At 58.7% G+C, this 26,414-nt stretch overlaps 14 protein-coding genes across 18 annotated transcripts; 7 read left to right on the top strand and 7 right to left on the bottom strand.

Annotated features, from left to right (window-relative positions):
- Positions 1 to 79: 79 nt before the first annotated feature.
- On the bottom strand, positions 80 to 1,913 carry SDRG_09883 (CTP synthase). Its single transcript, XM_008615843.1, has one exon. The coding sequence runs from the start codon at positions 1,901 to 1,903 to the stop codon at positions 194 to 196; it is 1,710 nt and encodes a 569-aa protein (XP_008614065.1). The 5' UTR covers positions 1,904 to 1,913; the 3' UTR covers positions 80 to 193.
- Positions 1,914 to 2,644: 731 nt separating this feature from the next.
- On the top strand, positions 2,645 to 3,626 carry SDRG_09882 (hypothetical protein). The gene is made up of 2 exons (XM_008615842.1): positions 2,645 to 2,827; positions 2,893 to 3,626. Exons 1-2 carry the CDS (start codon positions 2,659 to 2,661, stop codon positions 3,456 to 3,458), a joined length of 735 nt encoding a protein of 244 aa, XP_008614064.1. The 5' UTR covers positions 2,645 to 2,658; the 3' UTR covers positions 3,459 to 3,626.
- Positions 3,511 to 4,617, bottom strand: SDRG_09881 (hypothetical protein). The gene is made up of 6 exons (XM_008615841.1): positions 4,524 to 4,617; positions 4,325 to 4,475; positions 4,209 to 4,279; positions 4,103 to 4,158; positions 3,954 to 4,061; positions 3,511 to 3,909 (listed from the first exon to the last, which is right to left on the bottom strand). Exons 1-6 carry the CDS (start codon positions 4,579 to 4,581, stop codon positions 3,691 to 3,693), a joined length of 663 nt encoding a protein of 220 aa, XP_008614063.1. The 5' UTR covers positions 4,582 to 4,617; the 3' UTR covers positions 3,511 to 3,690.
- Positions 4,618 to 4,676: 59 nt separating this feature from the next.
- SDRG_09880 (hypothetical protein) lies at positions 4,677 to 6,375 on the top strand. The gene is made up of 2 exons (XM_008615840.1): positions 4,677 to 4,733; positions 4,782 to 6,375. The coding sequence occupies exons 1-2, from the start codon at positions 4,698 to 4,700 to the stop codon at positions 6,357 to 6,359; spliced, it is 1,614 nt and encodes a 537-aa protein (XP_008614062.1). The 5' UTR covers positions 4,677 to 4,697; the 3' UTR covers positions 6,360 to 6,375.
- SDRG_09879 (hypothetical protein) lies at positions 6,252 to 7,705 on the bottom strand. Its single transcript, XM_008615839.1, has 10 exons — positions 7,604 to 7,705; positions 7,472 to 7,557; positions 7,377 to 7,422; positions 7,297 to 7,336; positions 7,181 to 7,250; positions 6,998 to 7,128; positions 6,868 to 6,948; positions 6,740 to 6,820; positions 6,602 to 6,692; positions 6,252 to 6,556 (listed from the first exon to the last, which is right to left on the bottom strand). Exons 1-10 carry the CDS (start codon positions 7,698 to 7,700, stop codon positions 6,377 to 6,379), a joined length of 903 nt encoding a protein of 300 aa, XP_008614061.1. The 5' UTR covers positions 7,701 to 7,705; the 3' UTR covers positions 6,252 to 6,376.
- A 116-nt stretch (positions 7,706 to 7,821) lies between these two features.
- Positions 7,822 to 9,321, top strand: SDRG_09878 (hypothetical protein; the record flags this gene model as incomplete). Its single annotated transcript, XM_008615838.1, has 1 exon — positions 7,822 to 9,321. One exon carries the CDS (start codon positions 7,822 to 7,824, stop codon positions 9,319 to 9,321), a length of 1,500 nt encoding a protein of 499 aa, XP_008614060.1.
- Positions 9,311 to 10,412, bottom strand: SDRG_09877. Of its 2 annotated transcripts, XM_008615836.1 has the most exons (3): positions 10,242 to 10,412; positions 10,087 to 10,195; positions 9,355 to 10,041 (listed from the first exon to the last, which is right to left on the bottom strand). In XM_008615836.1, exons 1-3 carry the CDS (start codon positions 10,379 to 10,381, stop codon positions 9,355 to 9,357), a joined length of 936 nt encoding a protein of 311 aa, XP_008614058.1. In that variant the 5' UTR covers positions 10,382 to 10,412. The 2 variants fall into 2 exon arrangements, with proteins under 2 accessions (XP_008614059.1, XP_008614058.1); XM_008615837.1 differs by having other exon boundaries at positions 9,311 to 10,041; positions 10,087 to 10,412.
- Positions 10,413 to 10,467: 55 nt separating this feature from the next.
- Positions 10,468 to 14,286, top strand: SDRG_09876 (hypothetical protein; the record flags this gene model as incomplete). The annotated part of the gene is made up of 7 exons (XM_008615835.1): positions 10,468 to 10,520; positions 10,566 to 10,605; positions 10,657 to 10,886; positions 10,939 to 11,242; positions 11,285 to 11,476; positions 11,529 to 13,491; positions 13,547 to 14,286. The coding sequence occupies 7 exons, from the start codon at positions 10,468 to 10,470 to the stop codon at positions 14,284 to 14,286; spliced, it is 3,522 nt and encodes a 1,173-aa protein (XP_008614057.1).
- Positions 14,287 to 14,476: 190 nt separating this feature from the next.
- SDRG_09875 (hypothetical protein) lies at positions 14,477 to 15,643 on the top strand (the record flags this gene model as incomplete). The annotated part of the gene is made up of 4 exons (XM_008615834.1): positions 14,477 to 14,970; positions 15,020 to 15,198; positions 15,244 to 15,395; positions 15,440 to 15,643. 4 exons carry the CDS (start codon positions 14,477 to 14,479, stop codon positions 15,641 to 15,643), a joined length of 1,029 nt encoding a protein of 342 aa, XP_008614056.1.
- Positions 15,644 to 15,701: 58 nt separating this feature from the next.
- On the top strand, positions 15,702 to 20,013 carry SDRG_09874 (hypothetical protein; the record flags this gene model as incomplete). Its single annotated transcript, XM_008615833.1, has 11 exons — positions 15,702 to 15,838; positions 15,885 to 16,008; positions 16,051 to 16,183; positions 16,235 to 16,296; positions 16,350 to 17,340; positions 17,382 to 17,899; positions 17,960 to 18,495; positions 18,538 to 18,706; positions 18,745 to 18,932; positions 19,004 to 19,335; positions 19,382 to 20,013. The coding sequence occupies 11 exons, from the start codon at positions 15,702 to 15,704 to the stop codon at positions 19,984 to 19,986; spliced, it is 3,795 nt and encodes a 1,264-aa protein (XP_008614055.1). The 3' UTR covers positions 19,987 to 20,013.
- SDRG_09873 (proteasome subunit alpha type-2-A) lies at positions 19,976 to 21,007 on the bottom strand. The gene is made up of 5 exons (XM_008615832.1): positions 20,973 to 21,007; positions 20,604 to 20,920; positions 20,339 to 20,560; positions 20,215 to 20,292; positions 19,976 to 20,165 (listed from the first exon to the last, which is right to left on the bottom strand). The coding sequence occupies exons 2-5, from the start codon at positions 20,910 to 20,912 to the stop codon at positions 20,064 to 20,066; spliced, it is 711 nt and encodes a 236-aa protein (XP_008614054.1). The 5' UTR covers positions 20,913 to 20,920; positions 20,973 to 21,007; the 3' UTR covers positions 19,976 to 20,063.
- Positions 21,008 to 21,370: 363 nt separating this feature from the next.
- SDRG_09872 lies at positions 21,371 to 22,766 on the top strand (the record flags this gene model as incomplete). 2 transcript variants are annotated; one of them, XM_008615830.1, is made up of 9 exons in its annotated part: positions 21,378 to 21,449; positions 21,491 to 21,570; positions 21,616 to 21,783; positions 21,830 to 21,889; positions 21,931 to 21,935; positions 21,985 to 22,043; positions 22,089 to 22,148; positions 22,192 to 22,266; positions 22,317 to 22,667. In XM_008615830.1, exons 1-9 carry the CDS (start codon positions 21,378 to 21,380, stop codon positions 22,665 to 22,667), a joined length of 930 nt encoding a protein of 309 aa, XP_008614052.1. The 2 variants fall into 2 exon arrangements, with proteins under 2 accessions (XP_008614053.1, XP_008614052.1); XM_008615831.1 differs by having other exon boundaries at positions 21,371 to 21,449; positions 21,931 to 22,043; positions 22,317 to 22,766.
- Positions 22,647 to 24,118, bottom strand: SDRG_09871 (CAMK/CAMK1 protein kinase). The gene is made up of 6 exons (XM_008615829.1): positions 23,796 to 24,118; positions 23,627 to 23,740; positions 23,480 to 23,578; positions 23,315 to 23,430; positions 23,026 to 23,268; positions 22,647 to 22,979 (listed from the first exon to the last, which is right to left on the bottom strand). Exons 1-6 carry the CDS (start codon positions 24,072 to 24,074, stop codon positions 22,691 to 22,693), a joined length of 1,140 nt encoding a protein of 379 aa, XP_008614051.1. The 5' UTR covers positions 24,075 to 24,118; the 3' UTR covers positions 22,647 to 22,690.
- Positions 24,119 to 24,176: 58 nt separating this feature from the next.
- On the bottom strand, positions 24,177 to 26,392 carry SDRG_09870 (hypothetical protein). 3 transcript variants are annotated; one of them, XM_008615827.1, is made up of 11 exons: positions 26,064 to 26,350; positions 25,851 to 26,015; positions 25,741 to 25,806; positions 25,609 to 25,694; positions 25,485 to 25,564; positions 25,274 to 25,438; positions 25,116 to 25,229; positions 24,868 to 25,048; positions 24,657 to 24,813; positions 24,323 to 24,605; positions 24,177 to 24,270 (listed from the first exon to the last, which is right to left on the bottom strand). In XM_008615827.1, exons 1-9 carry the CDS (start codon positions 26,348 to 26,350, stop codon positions 24,677 to 24,679), a joined length of 1,281 nt encoding a protein of 426 aa, XP_008614049.1. In that variant the 3' UTR covers positions 24,177 to 24,270; positions 24,323 to 24,605; positions 24,657 to 24,676. The 3 variants fall into 3 exon arrangements, with proteins under 3 accessions (XP_008614049.1, XP_008614048.1, XP_008614050.1); XM_008615826.1 differs by having other exon boundaries at positions 24,323 to 24,813; positions 26,064 to 26,392; XM_008615828.1 differs by lacking the exon at positions 24,177 to 24,270 and having other exon boundaries at positions 24,274 to 24,605.
- Positions 26,393 to 26,414: the final 22 nt, after the last annotated feature.

Raw genomic sequence — 26,414 nt, 5'->3', positions numbered from 1 at the left:
ACCAAGGTGCTCGTGACAAGCCGAGATGCGTGCGCTTGGTGCTTGGGGCGAGCGGATTCGCTGTAAAAAATAAGAGGGATTCGGGCTGATAAATAATCGAATAAATTAAGATGGTGGGTTACTACACGGATCGAGGACGGGTAGGTGTGTATATCCATGGTTCATCATCGTATGTCTACGCTAGTCTTCTAACTTAGGCAGCGAAGCGCTTGTCGCAATCCTTCATGTACGCGTCGAGGCCGCCCGTGGCCGCGAGGAGGAGACCATAGAACGGCGGGCTCGGGTCGTTCGGGTGCGTCTTGAATTCGGGGTGATACTGCGTGCCAAAGTAGAACGGGTGCACATCGCGATCGAGTTCGGCGATCTGCATGCGGAGACCCTTGTCGCCGCGGCCAACGTACTGAAGACCAGCGCCTTCGAGGTCGGCGACAAAGTCGGGGTTGATCTCGTACCGGTGGCGGTGGCGCTCGAGGATCTCGGGCTTGTTCTGGTACAAGTACGACGCGAGCGAGCGCTTGCCCGACTTGGGCGTCTCGAGCGCGGTCGACCGGGCACCACAGCGCATCGTACCACCCATCTCGTTCGGGTTGATTTCCGGCATGAACACGACGACCTTCTTGTCCGTGAACTCGTCAAACTCGCCTGAGTTGGCGTTCTTCCAGCCGAGCACGTTGCGCGCGTACTCGATGGTCGCGACCTGGAAGCCGAGGCAGATACCGAGGTACGGAATCTTGTTTTCGCGGGCGTATTGCGCCGTGACAACCTTGCCATCGACGCCGCGGTCGCCGAAACCGCCGGGAACGACGATACCCTGGCACGACTTGAGCTTGGCCCACGCAGCTGCATACTTCTCGGGTTCCGAGACCTTGGAGACCGTATCGAGGTCGACCGACTCGATCCACTCGATCTCGAGGTCGTGGTTGCAGCGCATCGACGCGTGCTTGAGGGCCTTGATGACGCTCAAGTACGAGTCTTGGAGACCCGTGTACTTGCCGACAAGCGCGATCTTGACAAGCTTGTCGTAGTTGTCGACGCGGTGCGCCATGGCCGACCACGCAGCGAGATCCGGCTCAGCAAACTTGTGCATCATCTGGAGCTTCGAGAGCAAGATCGACGCAGCACCCTGCTTGGCGAGGAGCAACGGTACGTGGTAGATGTTGCTCACGTCATGGACGCTGAGCACGTGGTTCTGCGAGACCTGGCAAAACATGCCAATCTTGGCCTTCGTTGCGGGCTCGAGCTGCGACGACGCGCGGCAAATAATGACGTCCGGCGTGAGGCCCGCGCTGCGAAGCTCCTTGATCGCATGCTGCGTTGGCTTAGTCTTTTGCTCGCCGACCGTGCCCATGACAGGCACAAGCGAGACGTGCACGAGGCAAAAGTTTTCGACGCCGACGCGGAACTGGAACTGGCGGAGGGCCTCGAGGAACACCATCGACTCGATATCGCCGACTGTGCCGCCGACTTCGATGAGGCACACGTCCGCGGGCTTGTCGTCGCCTTCGACCGGGATCTGCGCGACGCGCTCGATCCACGACTGGATCGCGTCCGTGACGTGCGGCACGACTTGGACCGTCTTGCCGAGGTAGTCGCCGCGGCGCTCTTGGCGGATGACCTGGCTGTAGACCTTGCCCGTCGTGATGTTGTGGTCCTTGGTGAGCGTGATGTTGAGGAAGCGCTCATAGTTGCCAAGATCGAGATCGCCTTCGCCGCCGTCGTCAAGGACAAAGACTTCGCCGTGCTCAAAGGGGCTCATAGTGCCAGCGTCGCAGTTAAGGTACGGGTCGATCTTGACCGAGGTGACGCGGAGGCCGCAGGCCTTGAGGACGACGCCGATGCTGGAGATCGTGATGCCCTTCCCGAGGCCCGAGACCGTGCCGCCCGTGACTGCCAGATACTTCATGTTGCTCAAAAAGATAAATGGCCCAGGCGATCCTTGCCGAGCAAACGGCTGCGCCAATCGGAATAGAAATATGGGTTTGTACGGGATATGAGTTTACACAGTACAGCTGGCCAATAAAATACGCCTGAGAAGAGCGAATCTTATTCAAAGAAAGAGGGAATCAAGTTGCGATGGCCGCAGTGGTTTCACCACACACACCACTCAAACCGGCGGTTCGCATATTTTGTCCTAGTTAGGCACAAAATACCCAATTTGGCGTGAGAGTGGGACGTCGCCTCTCGTGAGCCACTCGGAGGCGTTCCCTCCAAAACGTCGCGGTCCGCAGTACGTTAAACACACGCAACCTTGGCGCGCAGATCATCCAGACAACAATATTCGAGTCGTTCTCCTGCGAGCTACAGCGAGCCTCAACGAGCTGCCACAAGCTATACATATATACGCACTGTAGTCGACTCGTCGACACTCATCCGATGACAAGAACGGTACACAGTCGCGTACAGGATGTGTGGTACCTCATTTGCACGCTGGTTGGTTGAGACGCTGAGTCATTCGAAAACAGCACCGTGAGGCTGCTTCCCACAGAACGACTTCAAAGTTGCTGATATATAATGGACGAGTACGCGTGCGTCGTTGCATGAGCCTCGACACTCGACGGTCTGCTGACGCAGAGCAGTCCAGGAGAGGACGAATTGGGTGATTTTGAACTTTCATGGGCGACTGCGTAATCCAATCGAGCATATCCGGACAGCCACATCATGGCGCTCAAGAAGGCAGCTTTGGCGGCAGGAGGTCTTACGGTCTATGGCGCCGGCGTGCTCGCCGCGTACGTGTACATGTATGACCCGAGCAAGGACATGGAAAATCACATCTCAGACGCTGAGCGCCAAGCTCGTTTCGACCGCAACTCGGCCCAGTACGATCAAGGTGGGTTGCTGCTTCTGTGTACCTTTTGCCTTCCTCGGCTCACCGACGCGTGTATGTTGACGTAGAGATTGGCACGGACGAAACCATGGCTGGCATTGGTCTCATGCGGCGCTTCCTCCTGAAGCATGCTCAAGGGTCCATCCTGGAGGTGGCGGCTGGCACGGGCCGCAACCTGCCCTACTACGCGCCAGAGGCTGACGTGCTACTTACCGATCTTAGCGCTAGCATGCTCGCTCAAATTGAGCGCTCAAACCTTCGCGCCAACATGAAGACTGCTGTCATGAGCGCAGAGGCCTTGAACTTGCCGACCGACTCTTTCGACACGGTGATCGACACGTTTGCACTGTGCAGCGTCGACCACCCCGACGTCATGCTAGCCGAGATGCAGCGCGTGTGCAAGAAAAATGGCGGGAAGATCCTGCTCCTCGAGCACGGGCGCAGCCACTACGATTGGCTCTCGTACGTCCTCGACAAGTTTGCCGCCAAGCACGCCGAGCGCTGGGGCTGTCTCTGGAATCGGGACATCCTGCAGATCGTGGCCGATGCGGGCCTCCACATCGAGACCATACACCGTTTTCACTTCGGTACAACGTACTACATTGTTGCCCGCCCGAAATCAGCCGACACTTAAGACGTCCCGCCGCGGATTGTCGGTGACACGAAGGGCGTCGATGACAACGGGTCCTCGCTCAAGCTTGTTAGCCCTGCTTCAACATACCGTACGATGCATTAGCTTCAATAGACAACGGATGCGACGATATGCACCGAGTTGGCGCAATCTTTTGCCCATTCATTTCCATCACATCAGATTCCAGTTGATTCGCTGGAAATTTGTAGGCGCGCATGCTGGTACTCTGTTCGCCTTACTCGGCACTCGTACTTGTCGGTGTGCTGACTTCAGTGCGGTCGGCGTCTCGAGGAGAGGCCGCGACTGTCTTGCCAGTTGCTGGAGATGGCCCAAGGCCAAAGGCACCGAGAATGTTGTCGCTGGAAAGACCATTGGCATGGTCGACGGCTACTTTCTTGGTCGCCCACAGCAAAAAATCATCTTTGGTGATTTTGCTGTAGTTGTCCTTTTCACACTACACGAAGCATGTGAGCCCACCGTCGCCATGCCGCAAGATACGAGTTTAAAGACTTCAAGCGCGCACGCCTCCATGGCGTCGTCGGCGGGCGTTGCGCCGAGTCCCAGCATGACGCTGTACCCACGCAGCGCACAGAGAAAGAGAATTGTCTATGTCAGTTGGTGAGGTGACGAGGTCCACAAGGGCGTACCGTCTCGTCCATTGAGATGGAGCCCGTGCCGCTAAAGTCAAAGGCCTTGAAGCAGACTAAGGTGTCACAGTCGTGAGTCTTCTGTGGCGTACAACTTGCAGTCTACGCGCAGCTTTCTCTTCGGGCGTCGCGCTCACGACGAGGCAGGCGCCAGTGATGAACGAAAGCACGTTGATTCTACGCGCACGTATGTTCCGCTTCTACAACAAAGCACAGTCGTACAAGCCATTTTGGCTGCCAAAAGCCTTGATGATGCGCTCGCTCCACTCCTTGTCGCCATCCAGGAGCAAACTCAATCCGTGATAGTCGAGCCCAAAGTCCAAGTCTTTCGCCAAGTAGTCGCTGAGCAGCTTCTCGACCCGCGTGAGGTTCCCTAGCCCATTATCACCTTTCATATATTACGATACGAGGACATATGTACATTCGGACATGCGCTCAAAGGGCGGCACAAGCGTCGCCTTGGACTCGACGGTGCCCATCGTGAAGCGGCTGTGAAGATCCAAACTCGAGCGACCTCCTTCAGTTAAGTTCGCTTTCGGACCTAGTCGGAAGAGCCAGAAAATCCGGTTAAACGAGGCTTTTGAGCGGAGACTGGATGAGCAGCGCGGCGGTTGAGATCGGACGGGCCGAGGTACATGTGGCCCATCTCTCGGGTGGTCAAGCTGATGCGACGATGTAGCGGCTCGTCTTCGACGCGCGATGCGAGCGCAGGGCCTTCGATCTGCACTGTTTGGCATTGGAAGCGCGTCTTCGCGCAGTACGGGCACGGCAAGCCGATACCGTCCGAACGAACGCCGTCTTTCTCGCTGCAAAGCTTGATGAAAAGGCCGAGAACAACGCCAGTAAACAAAGAGAACTTCAAGAGCGAGAAGAGGCTGCCGAGCGTCACCGTCAGATCGAGGCCCGACGCTTAGCCGACCAAGAAGCAAAGCGCACAACCGACCAGGAAGCAAAGCGCGCAGCCGACCAGGAAGCAAAGCGCACCGCCGATCAAGAAGCAAAGCGCGCAGCCGAAGAAGCTGCGCGCCAGCGACTGCGCGACGTGCAGCAGGCTGAAGCAGCCAAGCATGCCGAACAAAGTGCAAAGACGGCAACAAAATCCAAGGCTGTTGCGCCCCAGCAGCCCGTGCCGATGCCAGTCGACAACGAGCCCGAGGTGGACTTTGGCGGTGGCGCCGACTGGGATGACAACGATGACCCGTATCGCCAATACAGCCCGCCACCCAGTCCTGCTCGCGAGCCTGTCGCCTCGATAAAGTCGTCGAAGGGCCGAAAGAAGACAACAAAGACGTCCAGGGCACCGTTGGCTGACGCGGTTGCACCGACGAACGATGGGCCAAAGAAGGCAAGGAAGAAGGCGCTGCCCGAAGCCTTGTCTCCAAACGCGTCCAAACGCGATGTGCCTGCAAAGAAGGCGAGCAAGGGCAAGAAGGCCCTGACAGTACTCGACGAGAGTGTGGATGACGATGACGTTGTCTCCCCGCTCAAGAATGTCCCAACAAAGCAGCGCAAGTTGAAGGAGTCTGCACCTGTAGCGAAGGTCCTCTCGCCGATGGACAAGCCGAGCAGCTTTTTTGACCGTCTCGCAAAGAAGATGGCCGAGAAGGTCGGACCGCTCTCGCCAGCGTCGTCTGCAGCCCACCCTACCGAGCTCAAGGTGAAGAAACGTAAAGCGGTAACTACCGACACAGTGCCGGCTGGCGACGATGTCGAGGCAAGCAAAAAAACCAAGAAGGCAAAGACCAGCGCCGCCGCACCAGCCAAGAAAACCCAAAAGAAGGCCAAGGCCAGCGAGGACAAGAAGCCGTCGAAGAAGCGCAAGGCGGTCGATACAGCTGCAGAAGACGCCATTCCATCACCAGTCCGCAACCTCAAGCCGAAGGTCGCGACCAAGTACGAGGTGCCGTCGCGTGGCGTGGATGCCACGTCCACCAAGACGTCACTCTTCGCCTCGTTTATGAGCCGCAGCAAGACTGACGCTGCACCAGTGCGCCTTCCGGTGCCTCGGGATGACGATGCGGCTGCATCGGCGCACGCTACAAATGGACCCAAGAAGGCTGTGTGGCAAAAACTCGCCAAGGTTCCAGTGGAGAAAAAAGCCCAGAAGCCCAAGCCTCCGAAAGCGCAGAAGACGTCAGCCAAAGCGCCGCCCAAGCCCGTGGCCGCCGACGCCCCGCCCAAGCCGTCGCTCTTTGCTTCGTTTATCAACAAGGCTAGTGCCGCGATTCCGCAACTAAAGAAACCGAGTACAAACTAAAGACGTTTTGCGGCGATTTACTCCTTCTTGGCCAGCTGGTTGAGCACGTCAATCGACTCGACGAAGAAGTCGGGGCGCTGCGCCTCGTTTTCAATGTACTCGATCTCACTCGGCGCGGTGACACCCGTCAAGACGAGGAGCGTGCGAAGGCCGCCGAGCCGACCAAACTCAATGTCCGTGTTGAGGCGGTCGCCAACCTATTGGTTCATCTCGTACCAAGCGCCCAATTGATCGCGTCATACCATGCACGTGCGCGCGGGATCGAGGTTGTGCGTCGACAAGATCGTTTGCAGAAGCGCTTGCGACGGCTTGCCGATCACGGCGTCAGGCGCACTAGATGGATCCGTTGCATCTTGTGAATAAAAACGAAGGTGGTGTACCGGCCAACGGCCGTGGCCAAGGCCGCAACGCAAGTCCCGCCACCCGGCAGCACGGCGCCATCGACTGGGAACGTCGGGTCTCTATCTCCATACATTAGACTCGGATGCCGATCACGCGGTTGGCGTACGTGTTGGTCGCAAAGAACTTGCAGCCAGGGTTGGTGAGGATCGAGACGGCAGCGTACGACAGCTTGTAGTACGAGATGGCACTACAGACGTTCGCTCAATTCAGTAGATCAAGACACGCGGACAAGATACCGGTCGAGGCCAATTACGACGGCACCGACGGCAGGGTCCACCGCGAACGGCGTCGGGACCTCGGTCTTGCCATTGTGCTCCAAACCAAAGTTCTCAAAGCCTTGGGCCGAGACTTCAGCTGCCAAGCCCGCCTACAATTAGGAATTCATCGCACTCGATCGTATCCCATGACGATGCACGCACCTCGCCAACGACATAGACCTTGCCTTGCACGTCGTGCTTGCGCAGGTACGCCGCGCACGCCGACGCCGACCTAGTTAGTACGTGAGCTACAGAACTCGCGCAGTGGAACGACGTACGTTACAATGTCGCCGACGGTGGCCGAAATGCCCTGACCGGCTAGACGTGCTGTGAGCCAGGCTCAAAGTCTCGAGCGTACCGAGCTTGTCAACATAGGTGTCGCGGGACTTGGTCGAGTTGTTGGTCTACGCAGCGATTATAAAGAAATGCTACCTTCGCCGAGGCAGTACATACCACGAAGACGACCTTCTTGCCGAGCGACCGGAGAAGCTGGATGGCTTCCTTGGCGCCTTCAATGGCCGCGCTGCCGCGCCAGAGGACTACAGCTTCCGTTCGCTCGATGCGCTAGACAGGCGATGTACGTACCGCCGTCGCAGTCGAAGAGGAAGGCGTCGAGGCCATCGATCCACTGGCGGAAGCTCGCGGACGCGAGGTGGCGGATCGGGGGCATCTTGGCGGCCATCGTGGATTTCTCAAAATGAAGCGACTCACCCGAAGTCCGAAGCTGCATGTTTCAGATTCGATCCGTATACGCATCCGTATACCTTCGAAGTGCGCACCCGGTTTCTGCCAATCAGCCATCCATGGAGCTCGGGTCCGCCGAAGTCGAGGTCCGCCACGATGCGACGCGTGGCCGCGGTGTCTACGCGAAGGCTGCGCTGCCAGCCAACCAAGTCGTGCTCAAAGATTCGCCCATCTCGGTCGCATCAGCCCACGAAGTCGACAGCGACGACGACAGCGACGACGAGACCGAGACCACGCCGCCGCTTGTCTGCTGCGTCTGCAAGCGCTTCGTTGGCTCAGTGCCATTGCAGCTGCATTACCTTGCCGGTAGCTTCCAGCTTCTCTCGGGCATGTGCAGTGACGAGCGCTGTGTGCAACCGTTGCCAGCGTCGGTTCAGGCCATGACCGCGCAGCCAAATCTGCCCAACATGCCACCCGCGTCGACACCAGTCTACTTGACCAAGTTCAAGGGTGATAAGCTGCCGAGCGTCGTCTGCTCGAAGCTCTGTGGCGACATTCTACATGCGCAGCCTACGAACGTCTTTTCTTCGACCTTCCAGCGGAGCGAGCCTTTCCAAACACACAACGCAGAGCTCAAGCACCTCTCTCTCGTCACAGCCATCCTCGCGCGTATCTACTACCGACTCTACGTACAAGCGCGGTCGTCGGGCACTCTCGACTGGGAAGCCGCCGTCCACGATATTTTGCACCTCGAAGAGTGTCCCTTGCTTGCCAAGATGATCGACGCGGACGTCGCGTCAGCCGCGCATGCGTACGTGCTGCGTGCGTTCTCTTCCAAGTCCAAAGTCTTTGCTGTGTTCCAAGCCCACGTCGACTTGAACTTTTTCGTGGGGCTCCTCGGGCGGGCCAAGGTCAACGCTGTTGGTGTCGATGTCCCGTCGCCCATTGTGCCCTACTTTCTCTCGTGCGAGGGCGATCCCGCTGCAAAGGCGGACCTGGTCGCCCAAGCCGCGCCGCTGCTGGAGCGCGTGCTCCAGAAGCTGTGTCACATGGGGGACGCAGACGAGTGCGACTCGGAAGTCGAGTCATCGGAAGACGACGAATCAGAGGACGAGTCCGATGACGCTTCGGACAACGCGACGGATGCGACAGACGCCACGGACGCCACGGACGACCGGAAGCGAGCAACGTCAAACGACGACGGCAATGGCTCGGACGACGAAGACGAGGACATTCATTTTGTGTGGTCCACGGCGGACGACAGCTGCGACATTGAGTTCAATTCGTCGGCGTTCCCGTCCATGGATGGGACCGCACTCTTCCCCCGCTTTTCGATGCTCAACCACTCGTGCGCGCCCAACTGCGGCTTCACGTACGTCAACGAGACGGACATCACGGTCTTCACGACGCAGGACGTTGCTCCTGGCGACGAGCTCACCATCTCGTACATCGAGCGCCACGCACCAGTGGGTGCGCGCCAAGCCGACCTCCGCTCCCGCTACAACTTTACGTGCACGTGTGTCCGTTGCACGGCCGAGCTCGCCGAGTCCAAGCGCGGCAAAGGCAAGCGAAAGCTCCAGGACGCCACGGACCAACCTCGCAAGAAGATGGCACCATAGTGGAATTGGCGTCGTAATAATAAATAGGAGCTATTACAATAAGAGCAAGCGCGCACGCGTCTCCGCGTCGAGGTCGCCGACGATCTGCGCCATGCGTTCCCGCGCGTCTGGTTGGCCGCGCTCGTCGGGCGGAAGGCCAAGCGTACCCGATAAAAGTACGTGGAGCTTGTAGCGCGCACTGCGCTGGGCACGGGGGTCGTAGGCGTCCAAGAGGTTGTAGATCTCGCGCAGGTCGTGTACCAACTGCTCAAAGAACACTTCGTCGTCTTCCTCGTCGCCGTCGTCATCACCGTTTTCTTGGTCGGCTCGTATCCTCAGCGTCGTCTCGTCCCGCTCGACACACGGGTCGGGGGCGACGGGGCGCAGCTCGGCAGCGACGCGCTCGACGATGTTGCGCTGGTGAGCGTCGGGTAGCGTTTGAATACAGCTTACGAGACATGCGACGCCAGCGTCACCACCGCGATCGCCTGCCACGAGGTCGTTCCAGAGCTTGGCGAGCGCGCCGTAGTCGACCGCCGACGTTGGCTTTGTACATGCATTGGCGTCGTCGTCGACTTCGGGCGCCGCGTCCTCATCTAGCGCGGGCAGGTCCGCATCGGCGAACCGACAGTTGTCGAGCAGGTCTTTCTGCGGGTCGTAGTCTTTGTACACGGCGTGGAGCAGTGTCTGTGTCACGACATCGGCGAGTGGCGAGGACGCGGGAAGCGCTCTTCGCAACATCTACGCACGCCCATGAGACACCGAGTCGCTACCTCGTGCGCAGACCGTCGTGGCCAACTCCAATGCGAGCGCCGTGCTGAGCTGCGGTGGGAGTCCACCGTTTTGTGGCTGTACAAACTGCGTGCAGAGCGAATCGACGCGGCTTTCGGAGGACCTACCACACCGAGTTTGTACATTGCCGTCCAGAAACGACGAGGGACCTGGCGTCGTGCGGCAAGCGAGCTGCGTAGTGCGCCAGGACATCGTGCAGCGTCGCGTCAGTGTCTGCAACCGGCGCTACGCGATCCTTCCGCTTCCACGGCGCCGCCGGCTTGGGCGGCTCGACGCGCCACCGCTCCATGCTGGCACGGTGGATCCAATTTAGGCTCGAAGAATAACGCCTCGTTGCGTCGTAACTCCCTCGCGTTGTCCTTTTTAGCGACGCGCATGGGGGACGACGTGGCGCGCCCACAGCGCTTGCGGATGGCCAAGTCGCTGCGGTACGCACAGCACCTTCCGAACTAATGCTTTCTCACGCGCCTCAGCATGTCGGTGGACCTCACGGGGCTCTCGGGCCATGCGCGGGTACAAAATGCAAGTTGCGAGCGGCTATGACACAAGGAGGATGTTGCGTAGGCAGCGATGATCCGGCAAGAGCTGATGCGCGCCAAGGAGACGCACCCGATGCGCATTGAGGCCAAGCTCATGGTGCGCAACTTCCGGCGCAGCGAGAAGCCGTCGATGCAGCGCAAGCATCATGCGTGCGTGCTCTCGCAGCGCGACCGGATCCAGGACATCCTCGACCGCGTCCAGATCAAGCTCGACTCGGACACGCTCCCATTCCACTTTGGCGAGGAAGACCGAGAGTGAGTTTCTCGTTTCTACAACCAATGGCCGCGCGATCGCCTTGTTGCGTAGATACGTTTTGCAGTGGATCGAGGACATTGAGTTCATCTTGCACTACTTTCGTCCGCAAGCCGACCCGCGCAACGACCCGCTTGGACGCATGGTGGACAAGCTTTACTGGCTCCACCAGTCGTACGCGTGCTTTGCTGCCATCGGCCACGACGCCAAGGCCATCATTGACGACTGGGACAGTCTCGGTATGTTTGAGAACGACGCCTTCAGCGATGACAGTGACGACGACGAGACGATGCAGTCCTACGCGACGCTTTGTTGCGATGCGATCGAGCTCGATGCAGCCGCGGAGACTCACCGCAAGGTAGCTCACCGAGTGTTGCTCTCTTTGGCTCAGACCTCCTAGCGACGTGTTGTGCGGCGCCGAGCCGCCGCACGCGTCATTCGGCGGAACATTCTCCACTGGCTCACGACCAAGCACCACGTCGTGAGTCGCATGGAAGAGTTTCGACACTTTGGCAACAGCTTCTACAAGCACATTGACAACCGCCGAAGCCTTCTCCAGATGCGAGGTCGGACGCGGCCCCGAGCACCGCAGGTGCATCCAGCTGTCCTCTTGAGCTTTGAACAAGAACCATTCGATCGTGTAGCGCCACCAAGGCATGCGGCTGGATGGGCTCCAGCGACTGTGTCGCCATGTTGCTACGTTCAAGGTCGACGATGCCATTCGACACGTTGAAATCGCGATCCGCAAGCGCCGGCTCTTTGAAGCGCGTTGCGCGGTCCGCATCCAGAACAAGTGGCGCTCGTACAAACTCGGACAAAGCCGCATTATGCGCCTCATTCGGCAGCTACAAGTCGCCCAAGCGCTCGAGAAGCGACCGTCGCGACCCGCGCTGCCGTCTAAGCCGACACCGCCGCCCAAGTCGCGCGACGAACCTTCAACTAGCAGTGCAAGTTCCATTGAGTCAGCCGGTCGGACATTGCTCGTCAACGAAACGGCGTCAAGCACGAGCAGTGACACGAGTGCGCTCGCACGGGGCCGAAGCACGGGACCAAAAAAACACAAGACGCGGCTGCGCTCGATTGTCGACAAAATGCACGCGCCAAGCACCGAGCCGGCTGGCCGGGCCAAGAACGGCGGCGCCAACGAAAAAAGCCGCACGCGTCGCTCGTCAATCACGCCGACGCCGACTCAGCGAGTGTCGACGCGATTGCAAGGCTCGCTCATCAACGCACCGACTGAGGTGCGTCGTGGCATGGGCGTCGTGCGCGAAGAACCGATTGAAGACGAGAGCGGCAACGAGGAGAAGGTGGCCGATGCGCGACAAAAGCCCGCGCGAAGGATGTCCGTCACCGCTCGCCTCGTGCAAGCAGCTTCCAAGCAAGTGCAAGGTCCTCTGTCGCGTCGAAAATCGCGAAGCTCGAAGCAAGACCCATGGGAATGTGCCGAAGGAGACTTGGAGGCTCGGTCAGCGTTAGATTCCGAGGAAGACGAAGGTATCACGGCGTGGTCGTCCGAAACCACCAACGTAGCGATGCCGAAGCAGGCTGAGAACCGTCCAGTTGGCGACCAGAGACCCCCCAAAGTTGGGAACGCAAGGACCCTACCGAGTCAGTCAACACCGAGCCAGCCGCCACTAACAGCAACTCGTGGAGGAGCAGCTCGACAAGAGATCCAAACAGAGACTCAACGAGCGATAGAAGAAGCCGCAGAAGCACGTTCGCAATCTGCAAGCGAAGATACACTGCCGACCACAACGTCTCCCAAGGGGGACATTCGTCGACAAGGAACAAGTGCAGGACGGCCGCCTGTGCCATCGTTCCGGCCATTGTATACAGCTGGTGGCGGTAGCTTGCGTCTCCCGAATGCAACATGCGCGCCGCCAGTCGCGAAAAAGTGGTCCCCGTTTGGTGATCCCGTCGTGGTCGCGGTTGCCGAAGAGCCTCTGAAGCCGATGTACGAGCTACTGCGAGGCGTCGACGATGCTGCAGGAGATCAAGAGCTACAGTACCGGTATGACGGTGTAGCCACAGCTTCCAATGCCCCAGAAATGGCAACGGACTCGCATGAGCCTCTTGACGTGCCTACTTTAAAGCTCCAACGCGATGATGGGCTCTCCGACCATCAAGCGAATTGGCAGCTCCAACGCGATGGCGCCTCTAACCAAGCCACGAACGACGCCAGTCTGAGCGAGATGGAATATATGCCGATCGATGACAAGGCCAGGCAAATGCAAAGCTCCGAGGTTGAGCTACAACGCGCACAAGCCCTCTTTGTGAGCGATGAAAGTGCTGATCCGAGTCATCGCGCCGCCAAGATATCACTGCTGAAAGCCGTTGATAGCAGCGAGGAAGGGCGGCCCGACGACGTCGATGGCAACCGAAATCTTCAAGCAACAGCAGCGAACGACACCAGTAATATGCTACGAAAGGGCGTAATGCCGAGCATTCGCGCAGTGACCGAAGTGCGCCGGCTTGTGTTTTCCGCCGCGTCCCCGCCCGAGAGCGTCGTGCTGCCAAAGTGGACCAACTCGGTCGGCGGCAAGTCGTGGCGGTCAGCGACGCCAAGAAGATCCAAACCGCCGACGGAGCGAAGGTGCTTTCTACCACGTCCGTCACCTGCTCATTCAACGCGGCATCATATCGATTCACTGTATACATGTAGCATCGACGCCGCCTCGCTACGACGATGCCCAAGCCACGAGCTACACGCCCAGCGCAATCCGAGCGCCCATCGGTGACATTGGCGCAAGCGATCGAGCGCCGGCCTCCTCCAGCGACCCAAGTCCCTTGGAGCCATGCGTGGCGCCAGCATCACCCAACGACGCATCGTCAACACCAGTACTGTCCGAGGGCGCATCCGTTCTGCCCAGCATCTTCAAGCAGCAGTTCCACGACCGTGGCACCCCCAGGAACGCACCCAAGAGTCGCCTCCGCCGGCGACTCCAGTCCACCGACTTGAGCCATGGGGTTGTTGATGGTAGTACAAGTACCGTGGCACCGTTCACCTTCTCAGCACCGGCGCGCAGCGACATCACCAGCATACTCTACCCCGCCGAAGAGCAACGGCGGCGAGGCACGGCGATCGACAGCGTCGCTGCATTGGTGCACCGCGCCGCCGTTGCGCCCGGGCCAAGTCCCGTGGGACTTTCAGCAGAAATTAGTCGCACCCACCACACAGGGCTCGCACCGGAGACACCCCGAGTGGCGCCATCCGGCGTTCCATTCCTCCCAAGCCCACTGAGACACGAGTCGGTGCCGCTGGCTGGTCCAGCAGCGGAGGACGCGCGAGCGCGAGGAGTGGCCGCCCACGGCTTGTCGGCGCGCAAGGTGAGAAGTGACGCCTTTGCGTCGACGCTGGCGTCGTACTTGGGTCTGCTCTATGGCGCCCCATCCAAGCGTTGAAAAGATACGCACGAAAACCGTGTGTTAATCTCAACCCAAAAGCGCTCTCAACGGCGTTTTTTACGTAAAAGGTGGCTCAAAACGTCGTCTTTTGAGTAATTCGAGTACCCGGCGCCGTGATTGGTCGAGAGAAAGCCGTTAAAGGCCCACCCACCGTTTGGCCAGCGTTTTTAGTCGCTAAAAGCAAGCCATGACTACCAAACGCCCAGCTGCCAACTTGGACGAAGCCGGCTACGTGCCAGAGCCAACGAAAGCCCTCCTCGACGTCGGTCCCGAGCGCTCCAAGACAGGCCGCCCACCCGCCCCGATCCGCATCCACTTTGAGAACACGGGTCGCCAAAAGAACGCATCGACCGCCCTCCTCAAGTGCAAGTTTTGCGAAATGGAAGTCTCGGGCCGCGCCATCTCTCTCGAGAGCCACCTGAAGCGCTGCCAGCAAGCGCCGGAAGAAGTCCGCCCCACAAGCGTCAAGGACGAAAAGTCCACGCCCAAGAGCACCAAGGCCCACGCCGTCGCCGGCAAGCACCCGGCCAAGAAGCCGTGCACGGCCACGTCGTCGATGGAGACCAAGTACCGCAATCTGATCATTCTCCAAACCAACGCCGTTCAGTCGCTCCATGTCATGCTCCGCGACAAGCGTTCGTCGCACCTCCAATTCAAGAAGTTTGCCGACCGCCTCATGCGGTACCCTCATCGCCGTCCTCATTTAGATCTTATCCACGTGCTCATGTAGGATTCTGGCCGAAGAAGCGCTCGCAGCGTGCACCCTTGAGTTTGCGATCGTCTGGACGCCGACGGGCGCCGAGTTCTCGGGCATGCGGCCTAACAGCAACATCTGCGCCGTCTCCATCGTCCGCGCCGGCGACGCGCTCCTCGAGCAGGTCCTTGCCTGCGAGCCAAGCGTCTCAGTCGGTATGACGCTCCCCATCCGCACTCTATCTAACTTTTGCGGCGTAGGCAAGATCCTTATCCAGCGCGATGAATCCTCGGCCGAGAAACACCCGGTCGTCTACTACGCCAAGCTCCCACCGCGCATGAATGCATTTGACCGCGTGCTCCTCCTCGACCCGATGCTCGCGACGGGCGGTAGCGCTAAGAAGGCCATCCAGGTACGTGGAAGAAAGAGGATGCTGGCTCATGCAACTGTTCGTAGCTGCTCATTGACTCGGGCGTGCAGGAGCGGGACATTGTGTTCGCCAACGTGCTTGCGTGCCCCGAGGGCCTCGACGCGATCTTCGAAGCGTACCCGCAGATCCACGTCGTCACGTCGGCGATCGACCCGGAGCTCAACGAGTCCAAGTACATTGTGCCGGGCCTCGGCGACTACGGCGACCGGTACTACAACACGACCATGTAATCATCGTCTCTGCGTAACCAATGAAACGGATTTTGGACTGCCTTTTTGTATTTGCGTGATGCAGTGGCGGGCGGGCCACACGCCCAGCTACAACTTTATCGAACCGCCCCGAACGCCACGCAAGCCGCCGGCGCTCGATGCGCTTGCCGCGACCATCCTCGAGCGCTGGGCTGGGCGTATGGAGGTCCTCGATCGGTACGATTTGAGATTGCCGAGAGAGCGCAAAGCGAAACACACTTAGACCGACGACGACAGCCAAGTTGTGGCAAGCGTTGTTGCAGCAGTCGCAGCCCAATGGCACCGTGCCGTACCGCGAAGCGCCCAACGCAGTGTGCACGGCCATATACTTTGAGCTGCTTCAAGAGGTATCGCTGCAGCTCGTAGCGGTCCATCATTCTTGCGAGTAGATTCTGAGCGTGTACTTCGCGCCCGCGTCGACCATCTGCGACCTCGTGCTCGGCGGTCTCCTCAACTCGGTCTACCGCTTGTACGACGCCAAAAAACCATTTTACGACAACACGCCGTACTCTGGCACCTGCGGTACGCACACCGTCCGTCAAGCGACGCATCTCTGAGCTCAAACCCTACTAGTGCGCACGTCCCACGAAGAGCGCACGAGCCAGAACGAACACCACGTCAAAGTGATCTACCAGGTTCTTCAATACACCCCTCGTAGCCTTCGCAGCTCAGCCCTCGTCTGTTGCAGCACTTTAGCCAGCTCGAGTCTTCCTGCCAGAAAGACGTTGTGCGCGACCTCGTCAAACCCGTGCTGACGCCGGACGTGGTCGTCGACTTGTGGGGCTTGTATCTTGAAGCGCCCGTCGCGACGACGCTACGCCTCCCGACGACCGCAGCTGTCCATGCGGCAACGTACGCCAAGTGCTTTCACTGCTTTGACGACGACGAGAAACGCCCGCTTCTCAATAACTTAGCAAGCGCACTCGACCTGCGCGTCACCGAGGCGTCTCGCATCGAGGTCCCGGCTCCAGTGACAAAGCTCCCCCCGACCCTCGCTCGTCAAAGCTCGCTGGTTCGGTCCGCAGAAATGACGGCGTCACGGACGCTTAGTCCCCGTCGACCTTCGATTCTTGCAGCGCCCAGCAAGGCGGCAACGCGACTCTCGGTGCGGCGCAAGTCGATTCTTCCTCATCCACCAAGTGTTTTGAGCCCAGAGGCGCTTCTCGCGATGCTTCCCACGATCAAGAGCTCGGTGGATAGTTCTGGCTTTAGCAGCAGCAGCCGCAGCATAACTGGCAACCAGAACCGGTGCAGCGATGTGCCAGAGTCGACCGCTCTCAAGGAGTTTGTTGACGACGTCGGCGACGACCTCTTGGACATCTTTACGCAGCTCAAGTCTGGTGAGTTTCGCAGCCAGCAAGCTGCAATCCAAGATCTCGGCGGCGTCTTGGAGCGGCACTTTGAAAAAGAAATCGGCGACGTCGACGAAAAGGCCAAGGAGTCTGCGACCGCCAACACTGTGCCAACGGTCGTGCAGCTGCTCAAGGCGACGCCCAGCGCGCTTGGTAGCGTCCTCAAGCAGATCCCGGACCTGCTCATTGATACGTTAACGCTTCAGCAAGGCATCCTTAAGTACTGCATGGTGCACTGCCCTCGCGTAGTCCAGCATTTTTTGCGCCTCGAGACGAGCCCCGACGCACTCGACGCGTGGCACGCCACGGTCAAAGCCAACGCCACCGGTGCGCTCGCGGTTGAGATTTACATTTCTAACGTCCTATAGGTCTCACCTTACTGTGGTCGACCGAAACCACGTCCAACGTCGACGATGTCACGCTGTCTCCACTGGAGGCAGCGTACCATTGGCTCAACCACCACGTGGCCGACGCCGCCAAAGTTATGCTTCTCAATGGCGACCTCACGCGACAGCTCTTTGTTGAGATGGAGAACGAGACGGCGAAAGCGCGCCCCAACACGCTCCAGCAACACCGACTCAAAAACCTCCTCTTGGATTTGCACGATCTTCCCACCTTTCGACTGCTCCGCGACGGCGCCCAGATCCGAGGCCTCGACGCGGCGTTGAAGCGTGACGTGGCCGGCGTCACGCAGTGCCTCTACGCAATTCTTTTAAGCGACGAGCACCTCAAGACGCTCGTGACCGAATCGAAGGAGCTCACGACAGCCCTTGCGATGCTGAGCAAGCCAGCGCTCATGACACTGGTGACGTCCGACGTCATGACATGGGCGCCGTTTTTCGTTCAAGCTGTCACGGACAATGAGTTTTTGCTCCGCGATGCCATCGTACGAAAGGCAAGAGCATCTCCTTCCCATCGTTTCTCGTTGCTAAGTCAAGCTCTGTAGACGCAGCACTTGCCCGCAGGTGCTCGCTTTTTGGAGGCTTTCAACAAGGTTCTCACAGGCAGCGACGGACGCTGGGTCACACCTGACGACAACGATCTTCCACGCGGGGCGCCCGCTCCATCCATCAGTCCGCCGATTATCGCGTCCGAGACCGAACCAAAACCATCGACGCCCGTCAACATCGGAGCCACGGTTCACGTCGCCCGCGCGCTCAACCTCTTTCGTCTCGGACGAAGTCGGTGGCAGCAAGCGGTCGCACCGAAGAGCGCACCCCGCGCCCCGACGTCCAAGGTCGCGACCAAAGCGAGCGTGTACCATATGCCGTGGCTTTGGAAGACTTTTGTCGTTGGCGAGTTCAATAGCATGATGAAGCCGCGCGGGCCCGAGCTCTCTCTGCGGGAAATGAAGAAGAACGTACTCGACATCTTTATCGAGAAGCTCAAAGTTGACGAGCTCGAGCTGGACGGCGAGGATGCCGCCAGCGATCTCGCAGCCTATGTATGTGACTACCTCATGGCCAAGGTCCAAAATCGCAGGTATTTCGTTCTATTGCTTACTGGATGCTCGAAGGCTTCTAGTCTTGTCGGGTCGCAGCTGCAGCAGATCTTTCGCGGCTGTGAGATGTTTCACAGTGACCGACGCGTCGCCTTCTTCGCAGCGGCGTGCGGTATTCAGCGGCCATTGGGCCGCGGCATGCTCAAGAGCTACCTAAAGTCGCTTGGTCACATTGTGTTTGGCGTTATGAAGGTACTTGCGGTCGCAAGCTTGCGATGTGGTCTAAGTAGTGGCACGAGATCTTTCGACCCGACCAAAAGTTGCACCAGACTGTCGACGGCGCGTGTATCGTGAGCACAGACGTCGTGCTCGCGGCCGCCGCCAACGTTTTCGCCAATTGCTTTGCAGCACAGGACATTGGCGCTTTCAACGACCGTGTGCAGCAACTTCGCCGTGTACCCGTGCAAGATCCAAGCGGGTAACTTCAAGTTGCGTGTTTTTATATGTCTCTGCAGAGCATTATGTGAACGCACGCCACCTGGCGCGTAGGCGCAGCAAGGGTGGCTATGTGGACCTCGACGAAGCAATGGCGCTCTTCGTCGCCGAGTGGCAAACGCTCGAGGCGCAGATCGACGAGCAATACATCGCGGCCTTCAACAAGTTTCGCGGCGCAAGCGACTTTATCGGCATCGAAGAGTTTGTCAAGATCGTGCTGCACGTGACCCACGGCAGCGTCGCGCCGCGCGACTGCCGCCTCATCTTTTACGACATGGGCGAAGACATGATCGACCTCAAGACCCTTCTTCGGCTCACACAGCAGTACGACCTCCGCCTCTCGATCAACCACGCGTCGATACCCCTAACCGACGCCGAGCGCATTGGTATCCCACTTCCTCCCCTTTGCCATGCTTCATGACAAGCCTCTAGCTCTGCGGAGCACCCTCGGAAATTCCAGCGTCCTCTCGTTTGAAGACGAGCTCAAGCAGCTCGTTGCGTGCTGGACGCACATTCGCCCCGCCATCGACAAGCAGCTCGAGAGCGTGCATCAGAACGGCCGCACCAAGGAGATCCTGCGGCGTCAGAAGCTTGCGGTCGAGGACTCGGTCGCGCTCTTGACGTCCGGCGCCGAGGGTCTCAGCGCCAAGGCAGCGTGGGATACGTTCCGGTCGTCCGTCGCAAGCTTGCAGACCGCGGTCCAAGCGCAGAAGCAGTTTAGCACCGTCTACGTGCAGTGCCACATTCGCAAGTGGGTCAATAAGCTCAAGAGGCAGAGGGCGCCGATGGCGTCCAGCGACGACCGCATTTGCGCCGACGACGTCATTGTGCCGGTCAAGGCCCCCGACCCGCTCCGTCGCAAGAGCAGCGCGCGGCGTGATAGTACCGACTCCTTTGACCTCGACGCGATCCTGCCGCAGCGCCGCAAGTCCCAGCATCTAGCCCCCAACGAGGACCGCACGTCGCGAGTGGCCAAGGTAGTGACTGCAACGCTCTTCTCAGACGCGACCAAGAAGCAACACCAAGGCCCGAGTTAATCCAGCGCTCGTGTTAAGGAGAGTCCATTACTTCGCTCGTCGCACACATGCATGCAGGACAGAGGTGTCCTGCGTATTTACTCGGCTTCGGCGAGGTAGTCCTTGACTTCGTTCGGGCTCAAGACACGGAAGATCTTGTCTTCGCCGATGATGCCAACCTCGATGTTGGTCTCGTTCATCTACATGCAGATTCGGTAAAGGTCGTCCTGCGCATGATTGCGAGATTACCTCGCCTTCAAAGCCTTCGCGCATCGTCTTGAGCGCCGTGTTGATCGCGTCTTCCAACTCCATGCCATCGTTGTACCGCTACCGTTTGGTCATCAGAGGCCAACCGATGTTGGTCGCCATGTACCTTTTCGAGGAAGCTCTTGGCGCTGACCGAGTCCTTGCCAATGGCCGTGGCTTTCCAGCCAAAGTACGAGCCCGACGGGTCGATCTGATACAACTGCGGCCCATCGTCGTCGTAACCTGCGTACAAGAGCGAGACGCCGAACGGGCGGACACCGCCCGACTGCGTGAATTCCTGCATCACAGCCGCGATCTCGCGCACCAAGATGGACGCGGGGGCATTCTCCTACGCATGGGCGTGAGGCCACAAGCAGCCACTTGCGGCGAACCTTGTATTTCATGTAGTACGCTTGCGCCTTCTTGCGGGCCTTGCGCACGAGCACGCGGTAGTCGGGGCCGAGGCCACTGTAGACGACGCCAGCGCTCGACGAGAGCTTCTCGATCTTTTTGTAGGCCTCTTCGTCGACGAGCACGGTCGGCAGCTTCTTCTCGGTCGCGATGACGACGCCATTCTTGCTGCGGATGCCGAGCGACGTGCGGCCGTTGTTGTTGACAGCGTTGAGCGCGTACTCAATCTGCAGCAGCTTCCCCGACGGGTTGAAGGTCGTCAAGCTGAACGAGTAGGCAGAGTCGGCCATCTTGGTTCCTACGCCCGCAGGATGAGCATCCCGCTGCCGGCAGCTCCTCCATGCTCGTACCTGAAGTCTCAAATCCAGCTTTGGGCTAAGATACCCTTTGCGATTCAATAGCTTGGATACATCGAGTCTCGCAGGTCGGCTTTTATGAACCCCTCACGTGGCAAAGTTCTTCTATCGCAGTGTGTCTCTAACGAGGGATATGATCCGTCCCGATCAGCGCAAATAGTGTATGATGACAAGCGCTGCGTTCCGGCTACCCAAGGCCGCGCACGCGATCTGCGTCGCACTTAGAAGCCAAATTTTGCATGCATATCGGATCAAGCAAACGTGGATGCGCCTCCCGTCGCTGCCTTCTCGTTTGGCGTTCAAGATCGCTCCCAATTTCTCACTATTTCGATTCTATCAAATAGTGTTTCACACGATTTCGTGACAGGAAGGCGCGTGTCGCAGTGTGCAACTTGCAATATGATGGTCGTCGTCCGCGCCGTGAAGCGGGTCTGGGCCTGGTTCTTCGAGGAGCGCAACTGCATCTTCCAGGTAACGCGGCCGTTGACTTGGGCGCCACTCAATGAACGTAGCTCTTCTACCTCTCGCTCCTCTCGCTCTGCTACGGCGTGCTCGTCACGGAGGCTTGGCACACGCTCGACCTCCTGGACCGGTGCGTCGGCGTCGCATGTTGTTGCGCTTGACGAAAGACCATTAGGGTCATTGCGATCTTCTTCGCGTTTGCATGCTTGGGCCTCTTTGTCCGCGTCTCGTTCGTGGACCCCGGTGTCATCACCCATCGCAACCTTTCAACGCAGCAGCACTACCCGGACCACGATGCGCTCTACCCCCGTGGCCGCGTCTGCCGAACCTGCAAGACCCTCAAGTACGTCCTACTTCTGCACGGAAGCTACAAGTTCAGAACGCCGTAGGATCCCGCGTTCCAAGCACTGCCGCGTGTGCAACCACTGCGTCGCCCGCTTCGATCACCAGTAGGCACCTGACTGTGTGCGGATGTATTTACATGCTGTAGCTGCAGTAGACACCGAGCATACCTATGGCACCTTCGCCACACTGATTCTCCTAGTCTGGGTCAACACATGCATCGCCCAGCACAACTACAACGCGTTCTTCTTCTTCCTCGTCGTACGACGCACCACCAAGACTGGCTCTTCAACGTGCACGTATTAGGTCAATGTCTGCGGAAGTAGCCACCTCGTGTACCTCCTCTGCAGCGTCTTCATCGACAAGGTGCTCCGACGCGCACGCACCATGGCCTCATGCGCAGAGTTAGATGACGCACTCGCTCGCAGACGCGCGCAACGCGTCCGTCGCGCTCCTGACGCAAGTGCTCACCGACATCATCTTGGTACGGCCGTCGACTATGCACTACGACGTTCCATGCGCTTGGTACTGTAGTCGCCAGAGAACGCGCGTGTCGCGTTCGTTGCGTCGCTCGCGCTCGCGGTTTGGTTCCTCGTGAGCCTCCTCCTCGGGTGCCAAATGGGCCGCGTGTACCGCAACTGCACCGCCAACGAGCACTTCAAGCGCCAGCGCCTTCACAAAGACCACGCGGACGACGTGCCGGCGCCGACGCGTCCCGTGGCTTTTGACATGTCGTGGGGCGGCGTCGGGCTCGTCGACGCGAGCAGCGCTGAGACGTCGTTGCTCCTCACAGCCGACGACATTGACCGCAACCCGTACGACGGCGGCGTACTGCACAACGTTTGCGATGCCTTCAACATCACGCGCAAAGATAAAACCGATTAGGAATAGATCGCGCCGCTTTGTGTCTACGCCTTGGTCTCTCCGGTCGCCGGCGCCGCGGCCGGCGTCGCGTCGACCTCGAGCGCAATGTCCTCGACGGCCTCGCCTTCGACGGGAGTGACATCGTCGACGACCGACGACGAGCCGCCCATCGCCTTCTTGAGCGCCGTCGTCACCTGGACAGTGCGCACGGCGGCCTTGAACTTTCGTCGCGCGTTGTACTTCTTGAGCTGTTCCATGGCCTGCGTCAACGGCACGGTCGAGACTTCCGTGCCCGTGATCCACGTGTGCTGGAGGAGCTGGTCCGCGTCCGACCTAGTAGGGGTGAGTGTCGAAGTACACGGATGCAGGTTGCCCGTACCGCTTGGTCGGGTCCACGACGAGCATGGTCGAGATAAAGTCCTTGGCTTCGGCCGAGACCGCGTCCCAGTACGGCGACTCAAACTTGAACGACCCAATCTTGATCGCGTTGAAGAGGCGCTTCTGGTTCTCGTCGTGGAACGGCGGGTAGCCGCAGAGCAAGATGAACGTGATGACACCAATGCTCCAAATATCAACTGTCTTGCCATACGACTCGCCCTTCAAGATCTCGGGCGCGACGTAGCTAGAGATGCCATGAGCACACATCCATGCAGTACTCGTGAGCGCACCCCGGCGTGCCGCAGGCCGTCGTCAGCGACGCGTTAAAGTCTTGCTTGGCAAAGCCAAAGTCGGCAATCTTGATAAAGGCGTCGTCGCTCTTGCTCGTCAGAAGCAAGTTCTCAGGCTGCAATTCGAACCGTGAGATATGCCACCACTACAATATGATGCGCTACCTTCAAGTCGCGGTGGACAACACCGCGATCGTGGCAGTACTTGATCGCGTTCAGCAGAATGAGCACCAAGTCGCGGGCTTCCTTCTCCGTGTAGTACGTCTATCAAGCAGGTTTGAGCGTTTGACGGCCTCGGCGGATCCAACATACCTTTTCAACAATGCGGTCAAAGAGCTCACCGCCCTCCATGATTTCGGTCACGAGGTAATAGTACGCGGGTTCCGAAAAGACTTCGTACAGCGTCATGATGTTGGGGTGGTCCATCTACAACCACCGGTTGGATCAGATCCACGATCCTTGCAACGTCTCCGGCTTTTACTTTCTTCAAGATGCTGATCTCCTCGTGGAGAGCGTCGAGGTCCTCCTGGGTCAAGCCCTGCTTCTTGATGCACTTGATGGCATACTTCTTGCCACTCGCCTTGTGCGTGCCCTCCTTGACAACCGAGAAGGTGCCCTCGCCAAGCTTCTTCCCGAGCGTGTAGACTTCGTCAAAGTGCTTGGTCTCGCCTTCGCCAGCATGGGCCGGCGCGGCTTCGGGGGCCTTGGCCGCAGCATCGGCAGGGGCGTTCGGGATCGGGGTCGACTTGACGCAGCCCATCTTCTCTCTTGGTGGTCTGTCGAAAGAAACTCTGAGCAGTCGGCTGAATCGAAAGCTACGTATCCCGTGCCACCGGGTTCTCTCCGGTAAAATATAATACCACTCTCGCGACATTTTTATTCCCTTATTTTAACTAAGCTTGGTGTTTCTATTGTTCTGCCCGGTCATATTGTATTTCGGTGTGGGGGATTGTATTCTATGATGTTTGAAGATCCCAGCGGGACACGCGGGCAACGGTGGCGACATACCGGAGATTCAGCGCGGTCCCATGATGAAGCGCTGTCTTGCCTGACGACTTGGCCGCCGGTAGTGGCTATGCCCACCGCATGCAGCCTGCATACGCCCCGGCGGGAGGCAGCCATGACCAGAGACACCCGCTAAAGACGTGGCTACTTGCATGTATCCGCGAGAACACCACCATCGCTCGGTATGTAACCTTCGATACTTACGCAGGCCATCTTCTACCCGGTGATGCAACATTGGCATGCGAGTTGTCAGGCACGCCAAATTGGCACGCAAGGCATCCGATCGCTACGCGTCATGTGACTGCGACTGTGTGGTGCTCGTGCACGTGTACTATACCAGGTAGTCCTATTTACACCTCATTTGAACTTGCCTTGCCACTTGATGCGGCAACCGACGGACGCAAACTCATCGTCGACGTCTTCGGCTTCGCTGCTGCAGGACGTGATCACAACTTCCTCCGTCGACGGGACAAATGACACGGTGATCGTGGCCTCTACAATCGCACATTGTCACGATCCTGCACACCGTAGCAAATCAATTTGTGTACTTGTGTTCCACGGGCGAAGGTAGCGGAGGAGCTTCGACTTGAGCTGCTGGATGGGGCCCGACTCGACACTTCGAGCGCCATACTTGGCAAACACCTTTTGCAGCTCCTTCCCATTGACCGAGGCGCGTCGGGCTTGGTATGGGATCGACTCGAGCGTCGAGAGGTGCTGTGCAATGCCCGGCTATGTAGAGACACGGTGGTGCAGGTGAGACTAGCATCTTCTTGGTCGTGCGACGTGACGTTCGTACCTCAATGTCGAGCTTGTACCAGTACTTGCCTTCGTAGTTGACGCTCAGGTGCCGCAGCTTGAGGTTGATGACGTCGATGATATGGCGTTGTTCAAACGGCAGAAACGGAATGACCTGTGGATAGCATGTGAATCATAAACCCCTCAGAGCGAGTGTACCTGCTTGATCATTTTGCCAAATTGGAGGCGGTCCCACTGAGCATCGAGCGCCTTCTTGACCTCGTTCTCAAGCTCTCCGAACGGTAGCTCGTCCCGCGACTCGTATTGGATCATGATGTTTTCCATGTTGCCAACGCCAATGTCGGAAATGAGAATGAAGATGACCTGAACAGCACACATCAGCATCTGAAGTGGTCGTTCATGATCTTACATTGCTGCAGTCGACCTTGCGCGCGACCCCATTCTTGTAGTACGTCAGCTGGGCGTTGCTGCTCATGGCGCTTGTCAGCACTACGAAGGTCGTTCGGTTTACAGCGACACTCTGTACGATCTACCATCCAGCGTTTGCGGAATCACTTTCTGGACTTCGTCAAAGACAACGACGGCTTTGCCAGAACACTTGGTGAGGTGCTCGACAAGACTACAACAGAGTCAATCACAACAGAACGATACGCGGACGACAGTACCGGGACTTGATCTGTTCTTGGTACTGCGTCACGGGGTTTGTGTAATTGTCGCTAAAGTCCTCGCCACTACGCAGAGACCGTTAGTTTCGAGGCGACATCCATTTCTGCACCGAAAGACGAGGAGACCCGTGGGAACGAGCTTTTCGCTGTGATCGAGTTTTCGGCGGCGGCGGAAGAGGCCTTCTGCGATCAGCGTCGACGTTTCTGTCTTGCCCGTGCCGGTAGGACCCGTGATCGCCATGACGAGTGGGCCATGGTCCTTGCTGGAAGTTCGCCTACACACATTTCGCCCATGAGCTGGCGCAGACGAGCATCATTCGTACGAGAATTCCCACGACTCGATCGCGCCAACGATAGAGTCGAGAGATCGGTCTTGGCCTGTGAGGTATTTTTGCAGGTGGCTACGCACGGCGACGGACGGATGCTCGACAAAGTCGCACTGCGGCCCCAGCCCCGAGTGGAAGCCTAGCCACTCGACGCCTTCGGCCAGCGAGCTCTCGACCGTCGCCTGGAAGAAAGAGAGCTTATCTTTCCACGTCTCCTTCTCGGCGGCGAGTGCTATGCAGGCGAGCATGCAGAGCAGCGCAAAGCGTACGCAGCGCTTGGCCATCGCAGTCAATTGTTTGGTCGTTGCTCGGATTCTCCAGAATCATGCGATACGACCTGTCATTGGC

The sequence above is a fragment of the Saprolegnia diclina genome (assembly GCF_000281045.1).
Source record: "Saprolegnia diclina VS20 unplaced genomic scaffold supercont1.32, whole genome shotgun sequence".
Classification (NCBI taxonomy): Eukaryota; Oomycota; class Saprolegniomycetes; order Saprolegniales; family Saprolegniaceae; genus Saprolegnia; species Saprolegnia diclina.
The sequence above is the reverse complement of the archived record's forward strand: the minus strand, read 5'-3'. Positions and strand labels throughout refer to the sequence as shown.

Excerpts from the sequence above, each read along its gene's own strand:
- SDRG_09883 (XM_008615843.1), bottom strand. The coding sequence starts at position 1,903 with ATGAAGTATCTGGCAGTCACGGGCGGCACGGTCTCGGGCCTCGGGAAG.
- SDRG_09882 (XM_008615842.1), top strand. The coding sequence starts at position 2,659 with ATGGCGCTCAAGAAGGCAGCTTTGGCGGCAGGAGGTCTTACGGTCTAT. Across the intron at positions 2,828-2,892 it reads CTCGGCCCAGTACGATCAAG|AGATTGGCACGGACGAAACC; the intron begins GTGGGTTGCTGC and ends ATGTTGACGTAG.
- SDRG_09881 (XM_008615841.1), bottom strand. The coding sequence starts at position 4,581 with ATGGGCACCGTCGAGTCCAAGGCGACGCTTGTGCCGCCCTTTGAGCGC. Across the intron at positions 4,280-4,324 it reads TTTGGCAGCCAAAATGGCTT|AATCAACGTGCTTTCGTTCA; the intron begins GTACGACTGTGC and ends ACGTGCGCGTAG. Across the intron at positions 3,910-3,953 it reads CGCTTGAAGTCTTTAAACTC|TGTGAAAAGGACAACTACAG; the intron begins GTATCTTGCGGC and ends TGCTTCGTGTAG.
- SDRG_09880 (XM_008615840.1), top strand. The coding sequence starts at position 4,698 with ATGAGCAGCGCGGCGGTTGAGATCGGACGGGCCGAG. Across the intron at positions 4,734-4,781 it reads TTGAGATCGGACGGGCCGAG|CGGCTCGTCTTCGACGCGCG; the intron begins GTACATGTGGCC and ends GCGACGATGTAG.
- SDRG_09879 (XM_008615839.1), bottom strand. The coding sequence starts at position 7,700 with ATGGCCGCCAAGATGCCCCCGATCCGCCACCTCGCGTCCGCGAGCTTC. Across the intron at positions 7,423-7,471 it reads GCAAGAAGGTCGTCTTCGTG|ACCAACAACTCGACCAAGTC; the intron begins GTATGTACTGCC and ends ATCGCTGCGTAG. Across the intron at positions 6,949-6,997 it reads GTCGTAATTGGCCTCGACCG|TGCCATCTCGTACTACAAGC; the intron begins GTATCTTGTCCG and ends GAACGTCTGTAG.
- SDRG_09877 (XM_008615836.1), bottom strand. The coding sequence starts at position 10,381 with ATGGAGCGGTGGCGCGTCGAGCCGCCCAAGCCGGCGGCGCCGTGGAAG. Across the intron at positions 10,196-10,241 it reads CGCTTGCCGCACGACGCCAG|GTCCTCCGAAAGCCGCGTCG; the intron begins GTCCCTCGTCGT and ends TCGGTGTGGTAG. Across the intron at positions 10,042-10,086 it reads CATTGGAGTTGGCCACGACG|ATGTTGCGAAGAGCGCTTCC; the intron begins GTCTGCGCACGA and ends GGGCGTGCGTAG.
- SDRG_09873 (XM_008615832.1), bottom strand. The coding sequence starts at position 20,912 with ATGGCCGACTCTGCCTACTCGTTCAGCTTGACGACCTTCAACCCGTCG. Across the intron at positions 20,561-20,603 it reads CGTACTACATGAAATACAAG|GAGAATGCCCCCGCGTCCAT; the intron begins GTTCGCCGCAAG and ends GCCCATGCGTAG. Across the intron at positions 20,293-20,338 it reads CCAAGAGCTTCCTCGAAAAG|CGGTACAACGATGGCATGGA; the intron begins GTACATGGCGAC and ends ACCAAACGGTAG.
- SDRG_09871 (XM_008615829.1), bottom strand. The coding sequence starts at position 24,074 with ATGGGCTGCGTCAAGTCGACCCCGATCCCGAACGCCCCTGCCGATGCT. Across the intron at positions 23,741-23,795 it reads AGATCAGCATCTTGAAGAAA|ATGGACCACCCCAACATCAT; the intron begins GTAAAAGCCGGA and ends CGGTGGTTGTAG. Across the intron at positions 23,269-23,314 it reads ACGGCCTGCGGCACGCCGGG|CTACGTCGCGCCCGAGATCT; the intron begins GTGCGCTCACGA and ends TGGCATCTCTAG.
- SDRG_09870 (XM_008615826.1), bottom strand. The coding sequence starts at position 26,350 with ATGGCCAAGCGCTGCGTACGCTTTGCGCTGCTCTGCATGCTCGCCTGC. Across the intron at positions 26,016-26,063 it reads ATCGAGTCGTGGGAATTCTC|GCGAACTTCCAGCAAGGACC; the intron begins GTACGAATGATG and ends AAATGTGTGTAG. Across the intron at positions 25,049-25,115 it reads GGTACAAGCTCGACATTGAG|CCGGGCATTGCACAGCACCT; the intron begins GTACGAACGTCA and ends GTCTCTACATAG.